The 19,375-nt window shown below is 33.5% G+C and overlaps 1 protein-coding gene across 5 annotated transcripts in view; it reads right to left on the reverse strand.

The window, feature by feature from the left end:
* Positions 1–19,375, reverse strand: part of SS18 (SS18 subunit of BAF chromatin remodeling complex) — an 82,570-nt gene that overhangs the window by 18,135 nt on the left and 45,060 nt on the right. For 3 of the 5 annotated variants that reach the window (XM_063076742.1, XM_063076741.1, XM_063076745.1), the window contains 4 exons: positions 7,121–7,288; positions 6,265–6,369; positions 3,323–3,415; positions 2,493–2,615 (listed from right to left, as the gene is read on the reverse strand). In XM_063076742.1, the coding sequence (XP_062932812.1) occupies positions 2,493–2,615; positions 3,323–3,415; positions 6,265–6,369; positions 7,121–7,288 (489 nt within the window). The remainder of the gene's footprint in view (positions 1–2,492; positions 2,616–3,322; positions 3,416–6,264; positions 6,370–7,120; positions 7,289–19,375) is intronic. The other 2 variants (XM_063076744.1, XM_063076743.1) reach the window with 1 other exon arrangement.

Consider the following 19,375-nt stretch of genomic DNA (forward strand, 5'->3'; position numbering starts at 1 on the left):
AGGCATTTCTCAACGGAAGATATATGAATGGCCAACAGACATATGAAAAAATGCTCAACATCACTCAGCATCCGGGAAATGCAAATCAAAACCACACTGAGATACCATCTAACCCCAGTTAGGATGGCTAATATCCAAAAGACTGTGAATGATAAATGCTGACGAGGTTGTGGAGGAAAAGGAATTCTCATACATTATTGGTGGGACTGCGAAATGGTGCAGCTTCTATGGAAAATGGTATGGAGGTTCCTCAAACAATTGCAGATAGATCTTCATATGACCCAGCTATCCTGCTGCTGGGAATATACCCAGAGGAAGGGAAATCATCAAGTTGAAGGTATACCTGTTCTCCAATGTTCACTGCAGCACTCTTTACAATAGCTAAGATTTGGAACCCTCCCAAATGTCCATCATCTGATGAGTGGATAAGGAAATTGTGGTATATCTACACAATGGAATACTACTCTGCTATAAAAAAGAATGAAATACTGCCATTTGCAACGACATGGATGGACCTAGAGAGAATTAAGTGAAATGAGTCAGGCACAGAAAGAGAAATATCACATGTTCTCACTTATTTGTGGGAGCTAAAAATAAATAAATAAATACACAAAAAACGGGGGAGTGGGAGGAGGGAAGAAGACACAACAGTTACAATTCCTTGAAGTTGATACGACAAGTGAACAGAAACGCCATTGTTGGGAGGGAGGGGGGAGAAGGAGGAGGGAGGGAGGTTTCGGTAATTGGCCACAATAATCAACCACATTGTATATTGACAAAATAAAATAAAATTTTTTAAAAAAAGGTTACTGAGAACCAATCACATTTAATACTTTACCTATAAAAATAATCTCAAATTCCAGGGATGGCAAAGGACTGATTTGGTTTGCTAAACAAATATGTCTGTTTTATAAACTCTCCTACCGTCTACTGTACAGAATGCTTTACAAAGCATAAGCTGAAAAGGTCTGACATTTAAATGTTTTCTACCACAACCATTCAAAACCTGCCATAAAAACATTGATTGCAGAGGAACGTATCAAAAGAGAATAGATTTTCAAGCTTAAATGAATTCCATCAATCTATTATTTACTTAATTTTTATATATTCAATTATCAAAACTCTAAATTTTCTATTAGAATAAAGTTTGACAATTGAGGCCTATGGATAAGCAAAACAGAAATTCATCCTTTAGGATTCCTATGTCTAACAACAGCATTTAACTACTTAGACCGAAGATTAATTAAATTTTCTTTACCCTCTCTTCCCACTGAAAATAATATTTCTCTTAAGTCAATGAATTTACCTGATTAAGCCACATCATATTTGTTTTCATGCAAATGCAATAAAACCAGAATATTGTATTTATTCAAAGTACAAATACTAAACAGTCATGAAACAGAAATGTCAGTTGGGAAGGGCAAGAAAGTCTCTCTGTGAAAAGAAGAAATCCATGGAATATTTCTAAAGTCTTCATCTAGAATTAGGAACCAGAATTTATCTTTATTGTAAAATTATCTGACTCCCAATATCTGATTGAGTTTCAATGTATATGTTGAGGGGGCAAGAGAATTTCAGTCTGACCTCAGTTCTTAGATCTGCTATCACAGGTAGACAGAGATACCCAGAGTAATAGCAGAACTTAAATCAATGAGCAGAAATAATAAGATATTACTGATGTGAAAAAGAGACCATGTCAGCAAGAGATATTGTCAGTATTAGTAAGCAGTTATTTATCTGTCATTAGAACCATATTTTCCTATATCTAAAATGGTTATAAGAACCCTGAGATTTAAGACTGAGATATCAGGTCCTCATCATTCTCCACTCCCTATCTAATAAATAAATAAATAAATAAATAAATTATTTGAAAGTCAGATATCCAGGTAGTAGATATTACAGTGAGTATATAATACAAAAATATGGCTATACTTCCCCCAAACTCTATATGATACACAACTGCAATAAATACACTCCAATGGATGTGTATATTGCTATTTAAACTAGAAAATGACCGAAATATTTTCTTTATGCATTCTGAATAGATGTCTTCATTTGTACTAAAAAAAAAAAAAAAAAAAGTCATTTTTCATAGTAATAGTCATTAACTTTTAAAAACAAACTTACTAAGTGTATTGCATATATTGGTTAATAATTACCAAAACATCAGTTTTCCAAGCACATACAAAGCTACTGGGTGGTCATGAATGCCAAATAGGTCTGAGAATTCATTTTTCATTTCTTTTAAATGACCACATATCTTACCTTTGGTGAACAAACCATCTCTGGTTTGTGGTTCCTTCTAAAGGAATTACTAGGTTTATCTAAGAGCAACATTTTAAAGAAATACACTAATCATAGACGGGACTAAAATTATGAATTTGCAAAAGTGATAATTCTTAGAAAAACAAATATTAAATAACCACTTCCACATCTAAAACAGTAATCATCTCATTTTCTGGAGACAAAAATAAATTGCAATAAGCTATTACCGTAGCCCTGTTGCTGTCCTGGGTAACCCTGCTGCCCCGGGTACTGCTGTTGCTGGGGTGGATATCCCTGTTGTGGAGGTGGTCCTTGGTAAGCATCTTGCTGTTGGCCATACTGTGAATTTCCTACAGGATAATTGGAGAAGAGGAATAAAAACTTGAGAAGTTTACTTAATTAACATTTTCCCTCTAAGATGCATAGCCAACAACACAAGAACAAAATGAAATGCCATATTGATTTTTTAAAGTTAACAAAACAAAGAAAAAAACTCAAACCAAACAGAAGGATTTCGGCCAAACAAACTGCAGTTAAAGCCAATTTTGCAAGGTTGAACTGCAGCATTTTCAGCGCCTCTGCCATACGAGCATTACATTTACTGGAACATCACAGTCATAAGATCATGACTATGCTAAATAAAATAAAAAAGACAAAATTAAAGACAGCTACAAGAGCACACACTAGCTACACAAGATCAGCAAGCTGTTTCCTAAAGGCACTATACTTATATGTAAAATTATACATATGTAAAGACACACAAGAAAAAAAATTGGATCAATGGATTTATGTTCAAATAGAAAATTTCCACTGAAGAAGAAATTATTTTTAAATGTTTTAGTCTTTTTATTGTTGTTAGAAATGGCAAGTCAGGTTATACAATTTAAATATTTGTAAGGAAATTATTTTGATTGTTCTGGGCTCCCTGTAACTTTCAAGACAGCCAGCAACTAGGATTCTACAAGAGCTCTGGATGGGTAGAAGTTGTCTTATGCAAGAATTTTCATTCCTGTAGAAGGGGATATATATGTGTATGTGTGTGAAGGTATATAGATACCTCCTTCGTAGTAATGTTGTGAGGAATCCTCATAAGGCCTATCGTAGCCTTGTTCAGGATACGACGGTTGCTGATAACCGTAATCATTATGACCTACATCAATTCGACAAGAGACAGGAAGAAACGTTAATGGCCACTGAGTGAGAACCCTAAAAATATTTAAACTTTCAGATAAAATTGAAAAAAAGAAAAAGAAATGGAAATACATAAAAAATAATTTCAATTGCATTAGCCAAAGAATTATCAATGTGATTGTTTTCATACTGAGATAACGTGCAAATTTTTTTAAAAGCAAAAAGCAGTAGTTTTAGAAACATTACACTTATCCTCTTAACTCTGATAATCCTCATTGAGGGGAAAAAAACTTTTATCTTCCATTTAAAAAAAAGAGAGAGAATGAAAGCATTTAGGTCTTTCACATGTAAATACTTGAATTAAATTGGAGTGAACAAAGGAAGCAATTATCATATTTTGTCAAACACCTGTTCTGCTGGTCTCCAATTCCACAGCATATGCTAAAAACAATGCAAAATATAAAACAACTCCATAAGTTTTTTCCCGAAAGAAACTGAAACAAATTTTTCACATTCTAACATTTACTTGCATAAAGTATATGTATTTCAAATAACGTTCAGATGCAAAAATATATTCCTTAATGCTGCCATTTTAGAAGTCTTTAGAAAATATTTCTGAGTATCACAAACATACATCATCAGAAAATTCATATTGTGTTGAATGTTAAAGTATACCTTTAGTTAAATTTAAGGCACAATGAATTTTACTTGCAAGATAACTAGACTCTAATGAAAAATAATACTCTCATCCTTTAAACTAAGTTTCACTAAGAAAATTAGGAAACAACCTTTTGGTTAGCTAAAATCTGAACTAAATTTAACAAAAATGCCTAATTAAGAAAGGAGGAATATAGTTAGAAATAAATGTTATACTCAGCACCCTAGTATTCTAGTATGTTCCCAAAATCACCTCATAAATATCTACATCAAGGGTTGGCAAACTATGGCCTGCAGTCTTCATGTGGCCATTGGCCTGTTTTTGCAAATAAAGTTTTATTGGAATAGCGTCATGCCCATTCATTTAAGTACTGTCTATAGCAGCTTTCGGGCTATGACAAGAGCTACAATAAGAGTTCAATTGTTGAGACAAAGACCATATGGCCCACAAAGTCTAAAAGATTTACTATCTGGCCCTTTACAGAGAAATGTTGCCAACTCTTAATCTATATATTTACTGGGATAAATTAATAAGAAAAAAGACACACTGCTGTTTAAGAAAATTAATTGTTGATATAAATGGAATACTGTACATAGAAGTCAGACATAAATTAATATACATCTACGCAAAAATAAAACCATTTAAATAAAAATCCACTAATGTACTGAAACAAATTATTTAAAGTAACCTTAAAAGTTTTGATATTTACAAAACATCATATCTATTCATTTTTAATGAAGCAGTCATATTTGTAACAATACAAATTTCACATTTCAGGGGATATTCAGGACCAAAATAATAATGTCAAGTTCAACTCAATTACTTAAAATGTATTTTAAAAATCAAACAAAACTATCATTTATTTTCAGCAGACTTTTTAGTACACATAATTAAACAAAGTAGATTTCACCTCTAAAATCCCTCTCTAGTCTACTATAAACTTACTAAAGTTTTTAATTTAAAAAAATCTTAATAGCATGTCTACATGTGGAAGAAAAAAAAAATACAACATTCTGAATAATTCAGGGCACGAAAAATCCAATATAAAAAAACAGTTTTCTAACCAGAATTATCCATACATATATCATTTATTGTATGTCAAATTCAGCAGGTCAGTGTTTGCTCTGCCTGTATAGTTACAGCCTCTGCAGTAAAAATCAGTGTCCTTAAGCACACTTGTACCTTTACGCTTTATATACCGACAAAAAATGATGGGCAAAGTGATTTTTCAAATATACTAAATTACATCTTCTTGCTGGCTTACATTAGCATCTAGTCAATAGCTAATAACATTTTAGCTTTAAGTTTCTTAGTTTCTTTGTTAGGTAATTTATATTAAATACACCAATGGATCTTACTATATAAGTGAAGCTTTTGGTAAATCCTTTCATAAGACAAATCATTTTGTAATATGAGTAACTACCTCTTAATTTATCAGTTTTATATGTTTAGATTATTTTTTATACTACATTGTATTATAAAATGTTCAAACATACAGAAAAATTAAAAGAACCGTACAGCAAAATCTACTTGTATGCTTGAATTATTACTATTTAGATTTTCTTAAAGTGTATCATTAGTGACCTCTTTCACAAATTACCTTCCACTAGAAAAACAAAACCAAAAAAACCCACTGAACTAAATAATTAAAAATCTGGTTTCCAAATCCCTTTCCTATTCTACTAAGCTATGTTATGGATATAATTTTGCCTCCAAAATTTTTCTGAAATGCAAGCCCTAACGTATATAAATCATAGTTCTTTGAGAAGTATATAACTGATGAAACTTGGAAAAATACTCGAGAACTGTATTCTCTATGTATTTATACAATGCATAAAAGTAAACCATATGTGAACCTTAAGGCACTTGATATCTCAATAAAGTTGTTATTTTTTAAAAAAGAGTAAATCAATAACATTTGCTTTGGTTCAAATGAACAACCTTAAATATAAAAGGATTCTCTTTTATATAAGAAAGAATTCCAACAATAGAATATTTCTGGTGGTACTAACGGAATAGTTGCACAAAATATACTTTAAATTATATTATAACTAATGCTATCATTGGTACTTTAGAGTATTGAAGTATTTCTAAATTTCGAAGAAACAGATGGTTAGTTTCTTCATCCTCATTAAAACGTTTTGAACAGTTCTCTATATTAATATCGGGCAGGGACAGAAAATGGGAAAGTTAACATTAGGAGAGATTACCATCAGGGTAATATTGCTGGTTCATGCCTTCTGGAGGACCTTGTCCACCATGACTGTATTGGTCCCCATAATAGTCTTCCTGGCCTGAGTACTGCTGTGGTGGGCCTGAAAAACCACAACCAGTCAAGATGTAAATAATTTGTTCGCTACATCATCAAAGGCTTTCTTTCTAGTCTGGTGTTATGAGAGATTATTTCTCAGCTGTAGATTCCCCTCCCATGCTTAGCATTTCAGATACTTTTAACTATTCATACACACACACATATATACACAAAAAGCAGCTCCACATACCACATTTACTAAAATTAATGTTAAGACATAAGAGGGTACTTCAAAAAGTTCACAGAAAGATTCACATTATCATCCAATTCTGTTACAAACTTTCTGAAGTACCCTCATACATGCAATACCAAACACAACCAACTCAGAAAAATGAACACTAACTTCTTAAAAGGAGGTTCAACCTAGTAGAAAATTAATCTCCTCTTTATTTTGATATTAGAGTACTTGGAAATAAAATTGGGTTTGCTCCTGGCCATATATTTAATAACGTTTCAAAAACAAAACAGTATTTTCTGCTATGAATTAGTGACCTTTTGATATAAAATTTTATGATGTAACCTTTTCCCAGAAAATAATAGATAAAAGAAAGCTGTATACCAAGAAGTTCCTATCCACTTCATGGCCTTTGTACCTACTATATCTACTACCTTTTGAGGGGGGACGGGGGGGTAGGCAGAGAGAATTAAGACACAAAAAGTCCTGACTTTGTCTAAAACACAATTTCATTAAAATTTAAAGCCTTTCAATTACTGTTATTTGTATTAAGTAGGAAGTTTTCCAAATGGAATCTTACCCTGTTGAGGTGGTCTATAGGGAGGAATCTGCCTCTGACCCATCATATGATTGCCTTGGTTAACTTGACCCATCATTCCCATAGGTGGCTGCTGTCCTTGGTAATGTTGCCCGCCTCCCTGTGGCATATTGTACTGCTGAGAAGGAGGCTGCTGATGCATCATTGGACCTGAAAGCAAGACACAACATTATACACGTAACTTTTTTGCACATAATTTCAACATCTTAAGAGAAATAAGAAAATCTTTTATTATGATATAATCCCCAAATATATAATTACACAATAAAAATTGACTTCAAATAATAAAAACAAGTCCTTGAATTAAAGCTCACATGCCTAAAACAATCTGCAAATAAGGGAAAACAACCAATTCATGGTAGTTGACCTAAAACCCACTAGAAGAGGAGTCTAGTCATTTTTTAAAAACAAAATGGATATAATACATAAATATCCTGAATGTATATATTTTCCATTATGTACTACATAATATTTACCTATGTAATTGTTCTGAAAAAGATATAATCCTCATGCTACACTAGAAAATACACAGAAAGTAAACTTCGCAAAATCATACAGCAAATCAGTAGTCAAACCAGGGGAAAAAAAACAAATGTCTGGATATCCATTTTGTTCTTTTTTAATACCCACTCATTATATAATGGTTGATAAGGAAACTATACAAATATTTATAAATATACTTACATCAGTAGTATTTCATAACTTTATTTTAGGAAATAATTTTAAAGGGTCTTCTTTCCCTTTTCCAACTACAAGATTAATAAACTAAAAAGTTCCTATTGACATCAAAGGGCTATACTGCTTAATAAGTTAAAATATAAACACACACACACACACACACACACACAAAAAAAAAAAAAAAAAAAAAAAAAACACCTAGACAGAGCACTGCAATAACACTGTAGGCTCAGAAATCAGAACTACACACTTTCCAAAGTGAATAATGCCAGGTAGCCAAACTACCAGTGCTATAGCATCACACTGGCAACAGTAAAAATATATCACATGAAATAATCAACAATGGCCATAAAGTCCCATGCTGCTACCTAACAATGTAAGTAAGCACCTCCTTCAAAGAGCTGAGCCAAGTTATGGTGTGGGGAGCTCATCATTCTGCCATTATAACCATTAATGTCTCAGAAGTATATATGAGTCATCTCTCAGTTTATTGCTTACATAGCTATTTACTCCCCCTTTACTGTCTTGGCAACAATTTAAGAAGAAAGTACAAAAGGCAAAGACTAGAGAATCCAGAAAAGTTTCACAGGCAAAAACTGCCCAGATGACCCAGAAGCTCATTGTTTAGTGATTTAAATTAAACCATTAACAACAAAACAAAACAAGCCCACCTCTTTAAATATACTACTAACCTACAGCAGCAGCAACAATGTGATAAGCAGAAAGACTTCACTTCATTTCCAATCTGAAGAACTGTTTTATCTAAAGGAGTACTTTATCACAGCTAACTTTTTCCCCTTTTGCCTTCTGTTTTTCTACTTCTCTTCAAATTCTTTCTTCTTTCTCTCTGATTTTGTTATCATAAATATATAAACCTCTCAAAAGTTGCACTGGGACCTGTCTTTCAACAAAGAAATAAACTCTTAATAGTAGGGTCAAATTGGCTCAGTAAGAGTGATGGGGAAAGGAACTTAACACTGAATGCACACCTATACTGCTGGTTCCTATGAACACATTCACTTAATGTAAACCCCTAACTACCACCAGAGGAAAGGAGCCTAATTTTCACGTGATTAGCCAAGAAATCCAATGATCAAGATTATACAGCTAATAGATATCAACTGGGAATCAGACAAATCTCAAGTTTGATTTCAAAGACATGTGTGTTCCACTATTTTTCACTGCCTCTACTCAAAAATAAGCTATAACAACTTTCATAGTTCAGAAGTTCTGAAATAAAAAAGTACCAAAATACTAATTTAAGTGATGTTACAATTTTTTTTATTATTATCAGCTCTATTTTATTTTTTTGTTGGTTTTGTCCATAAAACAAGTCTTAATACATTTAAAAGGACTAAGATCATAGAAAATATGTTCTCTGACCCCAATAACAGAAGGAAATTTAGAAAATTCACAAATGTGTGGAAATTAGACAATACTCTCCTAAATAAACAATGATTAAAAAGAAATATCATAGGGAAATTAGAAAGTACTTTGAGATAAAAATCAAAGAGCAACATATAGAAATTTATAGGATGTAGAGCTCATGCATTGCTTAGAGGAAAATTTATACTTGTAAACACCTATATTGAAAAATAAGAAAAATCTCAAATCAATAAACTTTTATCTTAAGAAAACAGAAAAAGAGCAAACTAAACCAAAAGCAAATATAAGTAGGAAATAACAAACATTGTAATAGAAATATGTGAAACAGGGCATTAAAAAACAATAGAAAAATCAACAAAACCAAAACTTAATTCTTTACAAAGATCAACAAAACCTGCAAACCTTTATCTAGATTGACCAAGAAAAAAAGAGAGAAGACCCTAATTACTAAAATCAGAAATAAAGTAGAGGCATTATTACATTGTCATTACAGTTTTTTGTGGTGGTTAAGATTTAGTTTCTTTCTCTTTCTTGTTTGCATTTTTGTTCTACCAGTGGGTTTTGTTCTTTCTTATGCATTCATGGTAGTGATTATCATTTTTCAGATTCCAGATGTAGGACTTCCTTGAGGAATCCTTGTAGGGCTGGTCTTGTGGTGGTGAACTCCCACAGTTTTTGTCTGGAAAATACACTATTTTTCTCTTGTTTCTGAAGGACAGCCTTGCTGGGTATAGTATTCTTGTGTGGCAATTTTTTCTTTTAGTATTTTGAATATATCATCCCATTTTCTTCTGGCCTTTAGAGTTTCTGTTAAGAAGTCTGCTATTAGTCTGATACCAGCTCCCTTAAAGGTGACTTGACACTTTTCTGTTGCTTCTTCTAAGATTCTCTGCCTCTGAGCTTTGCCAGTTTGACTATAACATGTCTTGGAGAGGTTCTTTTGGGGTTGAATCTGTTTGGGAACTTTGAGCCTCCTGGATCTGAAGCTCCGTGTCTCCCTATACCTGGGAAGTTTTCCATTATTATTTTGTTGAATAGGTTTTCCATAACTCTTCCTTTCCCCTCCCCTTCTGGAACACCCATGATTTGGATGTTTGTGTACATAAGGTTGTCTGCTAGCTCTCTCAGATTTCCCTCATTTTTTAAAAATTCTTTTTTCCTTTTTTTGGTCTGCCTGGGTTATTTCAAAAAGACTATCTCCAAGATCAGAAATTCTTTCATCTGCTTCTTCTAGCCTGCTGCTTAAGCTATCAGTTGTGTTCTTCATTCCATTTAGTGAATAAGTTCCCTGAGATACACTACATTGTTTTTTAAGGTATTACTCTCCTTGTAAATTTCCTCCTTCATATCTTGGATTTTTTTTTTTTCTCATTTCATTATGCTGTCTGAGTCTTCTCACATCTCAGCAAGTTTCCTTAAGACTGTTGCTCAGAATTCCTTTTCAGTAATTTCAAGGGTTTCCTGCTCCATAGGGTCCCGTATTTGAGAATTACTGTATGTTTTTGATGGTGTCATATTTTCTGAGGTTTTTGTATTTCTAGTATCTCTATGTTGATGTCTGGTCACGTGGTACAGAAGTTGCTTTTTCCATTACCCTGAAGTCAGCTTTGAGGAGAGACACACTGTCTTCTTTTACCGGTCTCCACTGGTAACTTTTCCTTGCATCAATGCAGTCAAGTGTCCAGCAGACTGCCGGTACAGTGACTACAGCATCAAGCTGCTTTTTCAGCAGCCATGGCTGTGGTAGTGGCTGTGGTGGGCCACCCATGCAGAAGTGGTGTTTCTGGCATACTCCTTGCCTGTTTCCAAGTGGGGGACACTGCCCTTGGCTCCTGCCCAGGACCCCGGTGCTCTGTTTCTTGCCTGCTTCCATGTAGATGGGGCTGCTGACCTTGGCTCCTGACTAGGATCCCTGTTATTATAATATAAAAATATATTTTGTATATAATAAAGAATTAAACACTAACATTCAGAATTTAATAGGCAACCTTACTGGGCATTAATGTAATCCATTTTCAGTAAATGAAGGTTTTGCCTTGTCTTTCCTCTCTAACACTGTCTAAAGACCTCCTGTCTTAACAGAAGGTAACTAAATAAGGATACTTCAAAAAGTTCCTGGAAAAATAGAATTAAAAGATAATACTAATCTTTCCATGAACTTTTTAAAGACCCCTTGTACAACTAAAGCATATAATATGCATTGGAACCAAAATTAAAAAGAAAACAAAACCATAATAGCCAGGGGGACAAAATCCAAAAAGATACGTAACAAAATTCTGAACTTTGCTCTAATGAAGAAAAATAATTCTAGCTTAAGCTCTAAATAGAAAAGATCATGTCCCTTGTGCTTTATCTTTTAGGACTGTCTGCAGTTCCAATCCCAAAGAGCTCAATTACCACCCTAACTTCTTTTCTCTGTTACTTCCCTTCCTCTGAGGATCCTGGCATATTCAGGATCAAGCCTAAAACCACAGGGAGAATGGAGTTGGCTAGCACTACTAAAACAAGGTACTTTTCATTGTTTTCCTTCAAGCCTTATCCATTAAAGAAAAAAATTATGACTTTATGACTTTGATTGTGATTGTTTATCCCTATCATAATGAAACATGTTAGACTGGCAATGTGGGAGCATTATCTCTTGAGACAGTAATGGAAATAGGAGAGCTAAATCACAAAAGGTTACCCCAAAATGAGTTCTAAAAATTATACTACAGAGTGAAATAAGATTACAAAATGAGTCTATTATAAACATTTTCTACAAACAACAGCATCACACACTATTACATGCTTAAAAGTTATTCATCTTTTTTATGTAAATGATTTTGATGTTAAGATGCGCTACAAAATAGATAACACATACACAAAGACTGCTAGTTAGTCTTAATTACCTAGAATATACTTTTGTTAAGTGTTTTGCAAGGACATATAACAAATACTCATCATTACTATATTATTTCTTCCCATTTTGGCTTTTATACCCTAATAGATATTCTATGGAAATAATGTCCTATATCTTAAAGTAAATGTAAAATATTCCCAAATTACCACATTTTCTATTATTGGAATTCTTTGCTATAATAAGATGGTTAATACTTAGTTCTAAGTTAGTGATCAAAAAGGAAAACAAAAAATTAAAAAGTCAAGTATCAAATTTATTGACTATTTATTATGTACCAGACCCCATGCCACATCACAAAGATGTCAATGTCACCATCTACAGTGACTTACAATTAGACCATCAAAAAAGAACTTTTAAAGACTCAACTATAAAGAAAACATTAAATTTACTTAGTCTGTGAAAAATTTTGAATGATGTAATTTAAAAAATATTTTATATACATACACATACAAACATATACACATATATATTCATTCTCAGATACAAAACAATACAGTAAAATGGTATAAATTGTATCACTAATCTAAGAATTATTTTAAATAGTACAGTACAGTAAAAAATGATAGTTAACATTTAATGAGTACTTACTATGACCTGGGCACTAAGCTGAGCTTTAGATGTATTATTTATCCTCCCTAAAACCCTACAAAACAGGCAGTATTATTATCAACTTCATTTTATAGGCAAAAAAATTTCAGGCTTACAAATATTAAGAATCTTACCCAAAGTTGCATAGCTACTAAATGGTGAGAACTCTAAAGCCTACGGTCTTAAACACTATATGTGCACCTCCTCTCCAAAGTTAAAACATATTTCTCCCACGACATTATCTCCCATGAAAAGTTCTGAATATTGTATCTCTATCACTATAATATAAAAATCCTAAAATATAAGAAATGTCTTCACCCTACCTATCTAACATTACATGAATTAGACCATAAAACTGCACAGATAATAATTTCCCCAGGCCTATTTTCATGTTCATACTTCACCACTTACTATTCACATTTTCCTACTCGTTCCTTAACCATTCAATCTCAAACTAAACCATTTATAGCTCTCATTTGAAGGTATATTACTACCAGTTTATTTGGGGGGGGAAAAAAATCCTTGTATTCCAGCAAACTCAATTAGGTAACTTACTGTTTAACTAGCCATTTAAAATGAATAGGATTCTTTGCTTACCTAAACTGTATATCTATCCACATCAAGAATTTTAAATAGTTCATAATAAAATGTTTACATTCAATACTAAGGTTAAAAACACAAGAGCCACATAGCTAAGAAAATGTAGGATTATCCCAGCTTAGTAAAGTCACTGCAACTAAGCACAAGCTTAGCTGAGTTTCCTAACAACCAGTGAAAAAAATGGAACCATGAAAGATTTTAGCTAGTAAAAAGAACAGCTCACTAAGAGACACTAACTTTATTACAAATTTTTTTAAGAAATTCTCATAAAAGTATTAAAACATAATAGTACCAATAACAGTTTGTTACTGTCATTTGTTTCTTTAGTGACACATCTTTTTATGCAGTTATTAATATCGGCCATTTCTTAAAGCTGTGATTCTCAGCTGTGGGTGATTTTGTCCCTAGCGGACTTTTAGTAAAGTCTGGGTAAATTTTTGTTTGTCACACTGGAGTGGGGGGTGCTACTGCCACCTAGTGGGTAAAGGACAGAAATATTGGTAAACATTCCATAAAGCACAGGACGGACAACAAAGAATTATCCACTTCAAAATGTCAATAGTACTGAGTTAAGAAATTCTAGACTTCTAAAGGCCATAATTTTAAATCATAGGCATCTTTACAAATTAGTCTGGAAACTAGATTATGTATTTAGCTTTCTGGTGATTGAGAACCGGAAAGGGGATGTGTTGTGGCTTAATGAGTCCAGCAAAATAAGAGTATAGGCTTTTTCTTAGAGTCAGACAACCCCTCTTAAATGATCCATCTTAAATAGTTTCAATTGTACTACATAATAATAACTCACAAATAAAGTCGCTGGTAAACATCTATTGTGTACTGAAATGAACTCCAAAAGCACTAAATTTATGTGGCACAAGAAACAACAATCTGTAGCTTGCCCAGGTAGAAAGCCATGGAGATGGACTAATTAGAAAGTCTAGCTTTATGTTATTGAGCATGAAAGCTGAAAAGTTATGGACTATCTGGCACAGATTATCCTGCCCAGAAAAATTCTGAGGGAATGGACTATAAATAAGCATGGCTTGGGATATTTGTTAAAATGTAATTTGTAAAACATACACTTATCATATGACCCAGCAATTGTTCTCCTGAGTATTTATATAACTCAGAGAAATGAAATTTTATGTCCAAATAAAAAACAAGGACATGTAAACAGTTGTTCACAGCACCTTTATTTGTAAAAAACAAAAACTGGAATCAACTAAAATGTTCCTGACTAGGTGAATGGCTAAACAAACTGTGGTACCTCCACACCACAACAATAAAAAGGAATAAACTATTGATACTTGCAATAACTCAGATAGAACTCAAAGGTATTAATTATGCTGAATGAAAAAAGTCAATCTCAAAAGGTCACATACTGTATGATTCCATTTATATAATAATATCCTCAAAATGACAAAATTATAAAAATGGAGAAAAGAGTAATAGTGGTTGCCAGGAATTAGAGATGGTCTGGAGGAGGGTACATTACTGTATTATACCTTTGCAACTTCCTATGAACCTATTATTATTTCAAAATTAAAAGTTTTCCATGGGTTCAGATCCCTTTACAGGGATGGCCAGTTAGCTCAATTGGGAGAGTGTGGTGCTGGCAACAGCAAGTCAAGGGTTAAGATCTCCTTACCAGTCATCTTAAAAAAAAAAAAAAAAAGTTTTAAAACAATGAAACAATTTTATAATCTGCTAAATTGAAACTCATCTGGATTTTGTCTCCCAAACCCAAAGGTTTTGGTATACTTAACAATCATCTGTTTTATCTAACAGTAACAAATAATGCCTTCTTTGTTTCATTCCTGGAATGACAGCTGATAGATGACAACACCACACAAAAGGATGTTGGTTTTCTAATTTGTTATGGTAGGAGTAAATATGCCTAGCTAATGAGTCAACTAATAGCATAAAGGTAAACAAAACAAGAGACCATTCCTGACTTCAAAGAACTTCAGTGTCTATAGAAAAATAATTAAACGAATATTTACAATTAATTATGTAATTACAAGAACTCAAACTGCTGCTACAAAGAGCTTAAGCATATGCTAATAAACTGGAATCATTAAAAATTTATATAGCAAGATTGGAGGTGATTTTTATTTTATGCTCCATGTTTTTGTATTTTCCAAATTTTTCATATTAGTTTTTTTATAACTAAAAAAAGTTATTATTAGGGGAAAAATTACAACCTCAAAAAACTCATCCAAAATTAGCAATACTGATCAAAGATATAAACAAAACATCTAGTCTGAACTCTAATAGTAATGGCTGTTACAAATTCTTTGTAACAGAGACTTGCAACACTAGCAATATGTCATAGAATTACCAATTTTAACAGTGAAGAGAGATGAGGGTACACACAATTCTCATTCATTCCAACCCACTACAGGGATCGAACATGACCCTTCCATGGAATATAATATATGAAATAATTTCTTCATTTGTAAATTTTCTATGTCGTACTTGAAATTCAGTATATCATGGTAAGCTTTTTTTAATATTAAAGATTTACTTAATTTACTAATTTTGGGGTTTCCTATAGCTCCTGAGCCTGGATGGGGAACATGGGGTTAAGTGTGAGGGGGAAAGAGAAGTGGGGGGGGTTTCAAGACTAGAGATCAACCACATGCAGAATCAATCAAATCTACATAATGGAGCCCAATAAAAACTCTATAAACACCGAGGCTCCAGTGAACTCCCCTGGTTGGCAATACCGTGTGTGTATTATAATACATCCATGCCAGGAAAGCAATGCATCCTGACTGCTCAAGGAGAGGACGATGGAAACCCTGGCACTTGGTACCTCTTCTGGACACTGCCCTATGTACTTCTTCCCCTGGCTGATGTTAATCTGTACCCCTTCCCTATAATAAATCATACCTGTGAGTATACAGCACTCAGTGAGTTCTGTGAGTCCTTCCACTAAATTATCAAACCTGAGGGTGGTTTTGGGAACCCCCAAACATGCAACTGGTGTCGGAAATGAAGCCAGTCTTGGGACCATCCCCTAGAACTTCACAGTGGCTAAACTCTTGCAGCTGGTTATCAGAACTTAGGGCAATATTGAAGACTGTCCTCTAACTCCTTGCAGCAACTCACATACACTGCCCTTTCCACCCTCTCTCTCATTAAGTTCCCCTCTCTAATGGATCAATATACAAATACAACTTAATATCTTACCATCTTTAAAAAAAATCTTTCTTGACCTTACATCTTTCGCTGGCTATTAACCCATTTTTGTTTTCCTACATCAAAAAATGACTGAAAAGAATTGTCTTTATTTACTGTTGCCACTTCTCTTCCCATTTTCGTATTAACATACTCCAGCAGTCAGGCTTTTGCTCCCTCCCTTCACCAAAACTGCCCATCTCTGTCATAAAATCCAGAGGTTAGTTTTCAATCCTCAACTTATCTGACACATTTAACAATTGTCTCATTTTTAAAACACTTCCTTCACTTAGCTTCTCTTGGCTTCCCTCCCAATTCATTGGATGCTCCTGCTCAGTCTTCTAAGTCTTCCTAGAAGAAATCCCTCACCTTCCCAATGTCAAAACGTTGGAGTGCTCAGGGATTGAATCTTCAGACCTCTTTTGTTCTTTACCTTTATCCATTTATTAAATGATCTCTTCCAATATCATGGCTTTAAATATCCTGACCTTTCCCTTTAACTCTAGACTAACAATATGTAACAGCTTACCTGATATATCTACTTGGATATCAGAAGTCACTCAACTTTAACAGGTGCCAAACCTAACTCCTTAATCTGCTATTCTCCCAGTATCTTAAGCTCAGCCATGGAAACATCACTCATCCAATTACTTTGACTTTGAAGTCATCCTTAACTCTGTTCTCCTTTACTCTACATCATCTATGCTGGCAAATACTAACATAACATGTCAACTGCACCTTCAAAATATATGGTAAATGTCCTAAAACTGACTACTTCTGATTACCTCCACAGCTATCACCCTATTCAAAATCACCATCATCTCTTACCCAAATACAGCAAGAGCCTTTTAAGAGGTCTCCCCTGCTTCATCCCTTGCCTGACTACAGACTATTTTCCATACAGCTGCCAAAGGTATCCTTTCAAGATCATACATTCAGATCATGTTGTTATTGTACTCAAAACTTTTCAGCACTATCCCCTCTTCCTCAGAATAAAATCTAAAATCCTCACGGGTTACAATACAAGGTCTTTCATTGCCTAGCCTTCAACTGCCTCTTGCACCTTATTTTTCATGATTCCCCACATTCACTCACTCAAATCCAGTTTGACTGGTCTCCTTGCTATACTTCAAACACACCAATTATACTCCAGCCACAGGGCTCTTGCTCACTGTTCCTTCTGCCTGTGCAACACGCTTTTCCCAGGTATCTGCTCCCACCCTAAAACACACCTTCATCTTTCTTTTTCCCCTTATTTTGCATATTTTTCTGCACTTATCATTATCTGACATATCTGTATCTCATATGAGTCCTTAAAAAAAAAATAGGAAGCTCTTAAACTGACAACATTTATATAAAGTTATAAACTTACTAGCACTTCCCCAAGTGTGTTCTATAAAACTTTACAGAATGTCCTCTCTTTGCATGGGGCTGAGAAAACGACCATGAAAGCTGAAATCATGCAAAAATGATCTTAATAATCTATGGGAAAAATCACAATTATTCCATGACTGCTAAAAATTTTTTGCAAAAACATTAAAAACTATATTATTGTCAGTTATAAATGCATAGGGAAATTTTAATTAATATTTAGTTCACTGTAATTTAAAACATTAGAAAGACCGAGAATTAAAGCATTTGTCTTTTGTTGTTCAAAATCTTATCAACAATAGTTTGAAAAGTAATAGTGCTTCCTTTCTCCTCACGGTAAAACTGAGTATTTCAAGCAAGCATCTTTTCTACAGCTTAACAAATTATCATATTCCCTTCTAAGTCTGGACCAGCTTCCAACATTTCATCCTTTATATTTTTAATGTTGTGAAATACAATATCTCCAAGAATTTCTTTAATGTGAATTATTTTGCTGCTCTCAGTTCCTCTGGGACATCTTCAGCTTTTTCATCACAGCCACTTTTCTCACTGACATCAATGAATTCACCTTCATGTTAAGTACCTACACTGCATATCTATTCTAGATTCTCTCAAATGGCAGCAGTGTAAACATTCCCATGGTCAGCAGTTTCTCCTATAGCTCCATTTACACTGGATTTGGATTTCATTTCCTGCATTATCACTTTTCATTTCTTTGGTGCACTTTCATGTCTGTTGGCCAAGTCCCTCTTTCAATTATCCAAGTTTGTAAAATGTCATATATAGGTTTATTGCTGGGAGCTAAGGAAGCACACAAGCTATGCTGAATGTTCATGAACTGACTGAGGAAAGCACAGTGACCTATCACTGGCAGAATCTGAAAGAGATACATATGAATGGTCACTGATCAGGACAGGCATCTGTTATTTATGCAGTGATTTGTGTACTGAAGAGACAGCTGCTAAGTTTGTACTTTATACAATTTCCCACAGTTAATATACCATGGTAACTGAAATTTGAACGGTGTTGTTGGCAAACAAGTGTTATTTAACTAAACTGTGGTAACTAAAATTCATTCATATCAAAACTGCACAAAGAGAGGCCTGCCTATATTTCGATAGGATGTCTGTTTCCACATGAATGGACTGAGAATAATAATAGTACATACTATCTCAAAGATGTTGTGAAAATCAAATTAAAGACATGTAAAGCACTTCTATACATTGTCTAGCACTAAAGGGCAATCACTGAATATTAGCTCTTATTTTCGATAATATGCTAAAAATGTAAGTTAAAGAAAAAGAGCTCCATCATAATATACTCACATTAACCAAAATTAAATTGGTTTCTTTACTGTAGGACTTCTCAAACCTTTTAATATGCTAATAAGCATGCTGAATCTTCCAACGTATTTTATCAATAATTACTAAGATCTATCTGGACCATAATTTAGCAAATGTTACATCAAGTTCTGATATAACTAAAAAATAACTAATTTTTTTTCATGAAAGTAATATCACCATTTTCAGAAT

This window comes from Cynocephalus volans, chromosome 13 (assembly GCF_027409185.1).
Source record: "Cynocephalus volans isolate mCynVol1 chromosome 13, mCynVol1.pri, whole genome shotgun sequence".
NCBI lineage: Eukaryota > Metazoa > Chordata > Mammalia > Dermoptera > Cynocephalidae > Cynocephalus > Cynocephalus volans.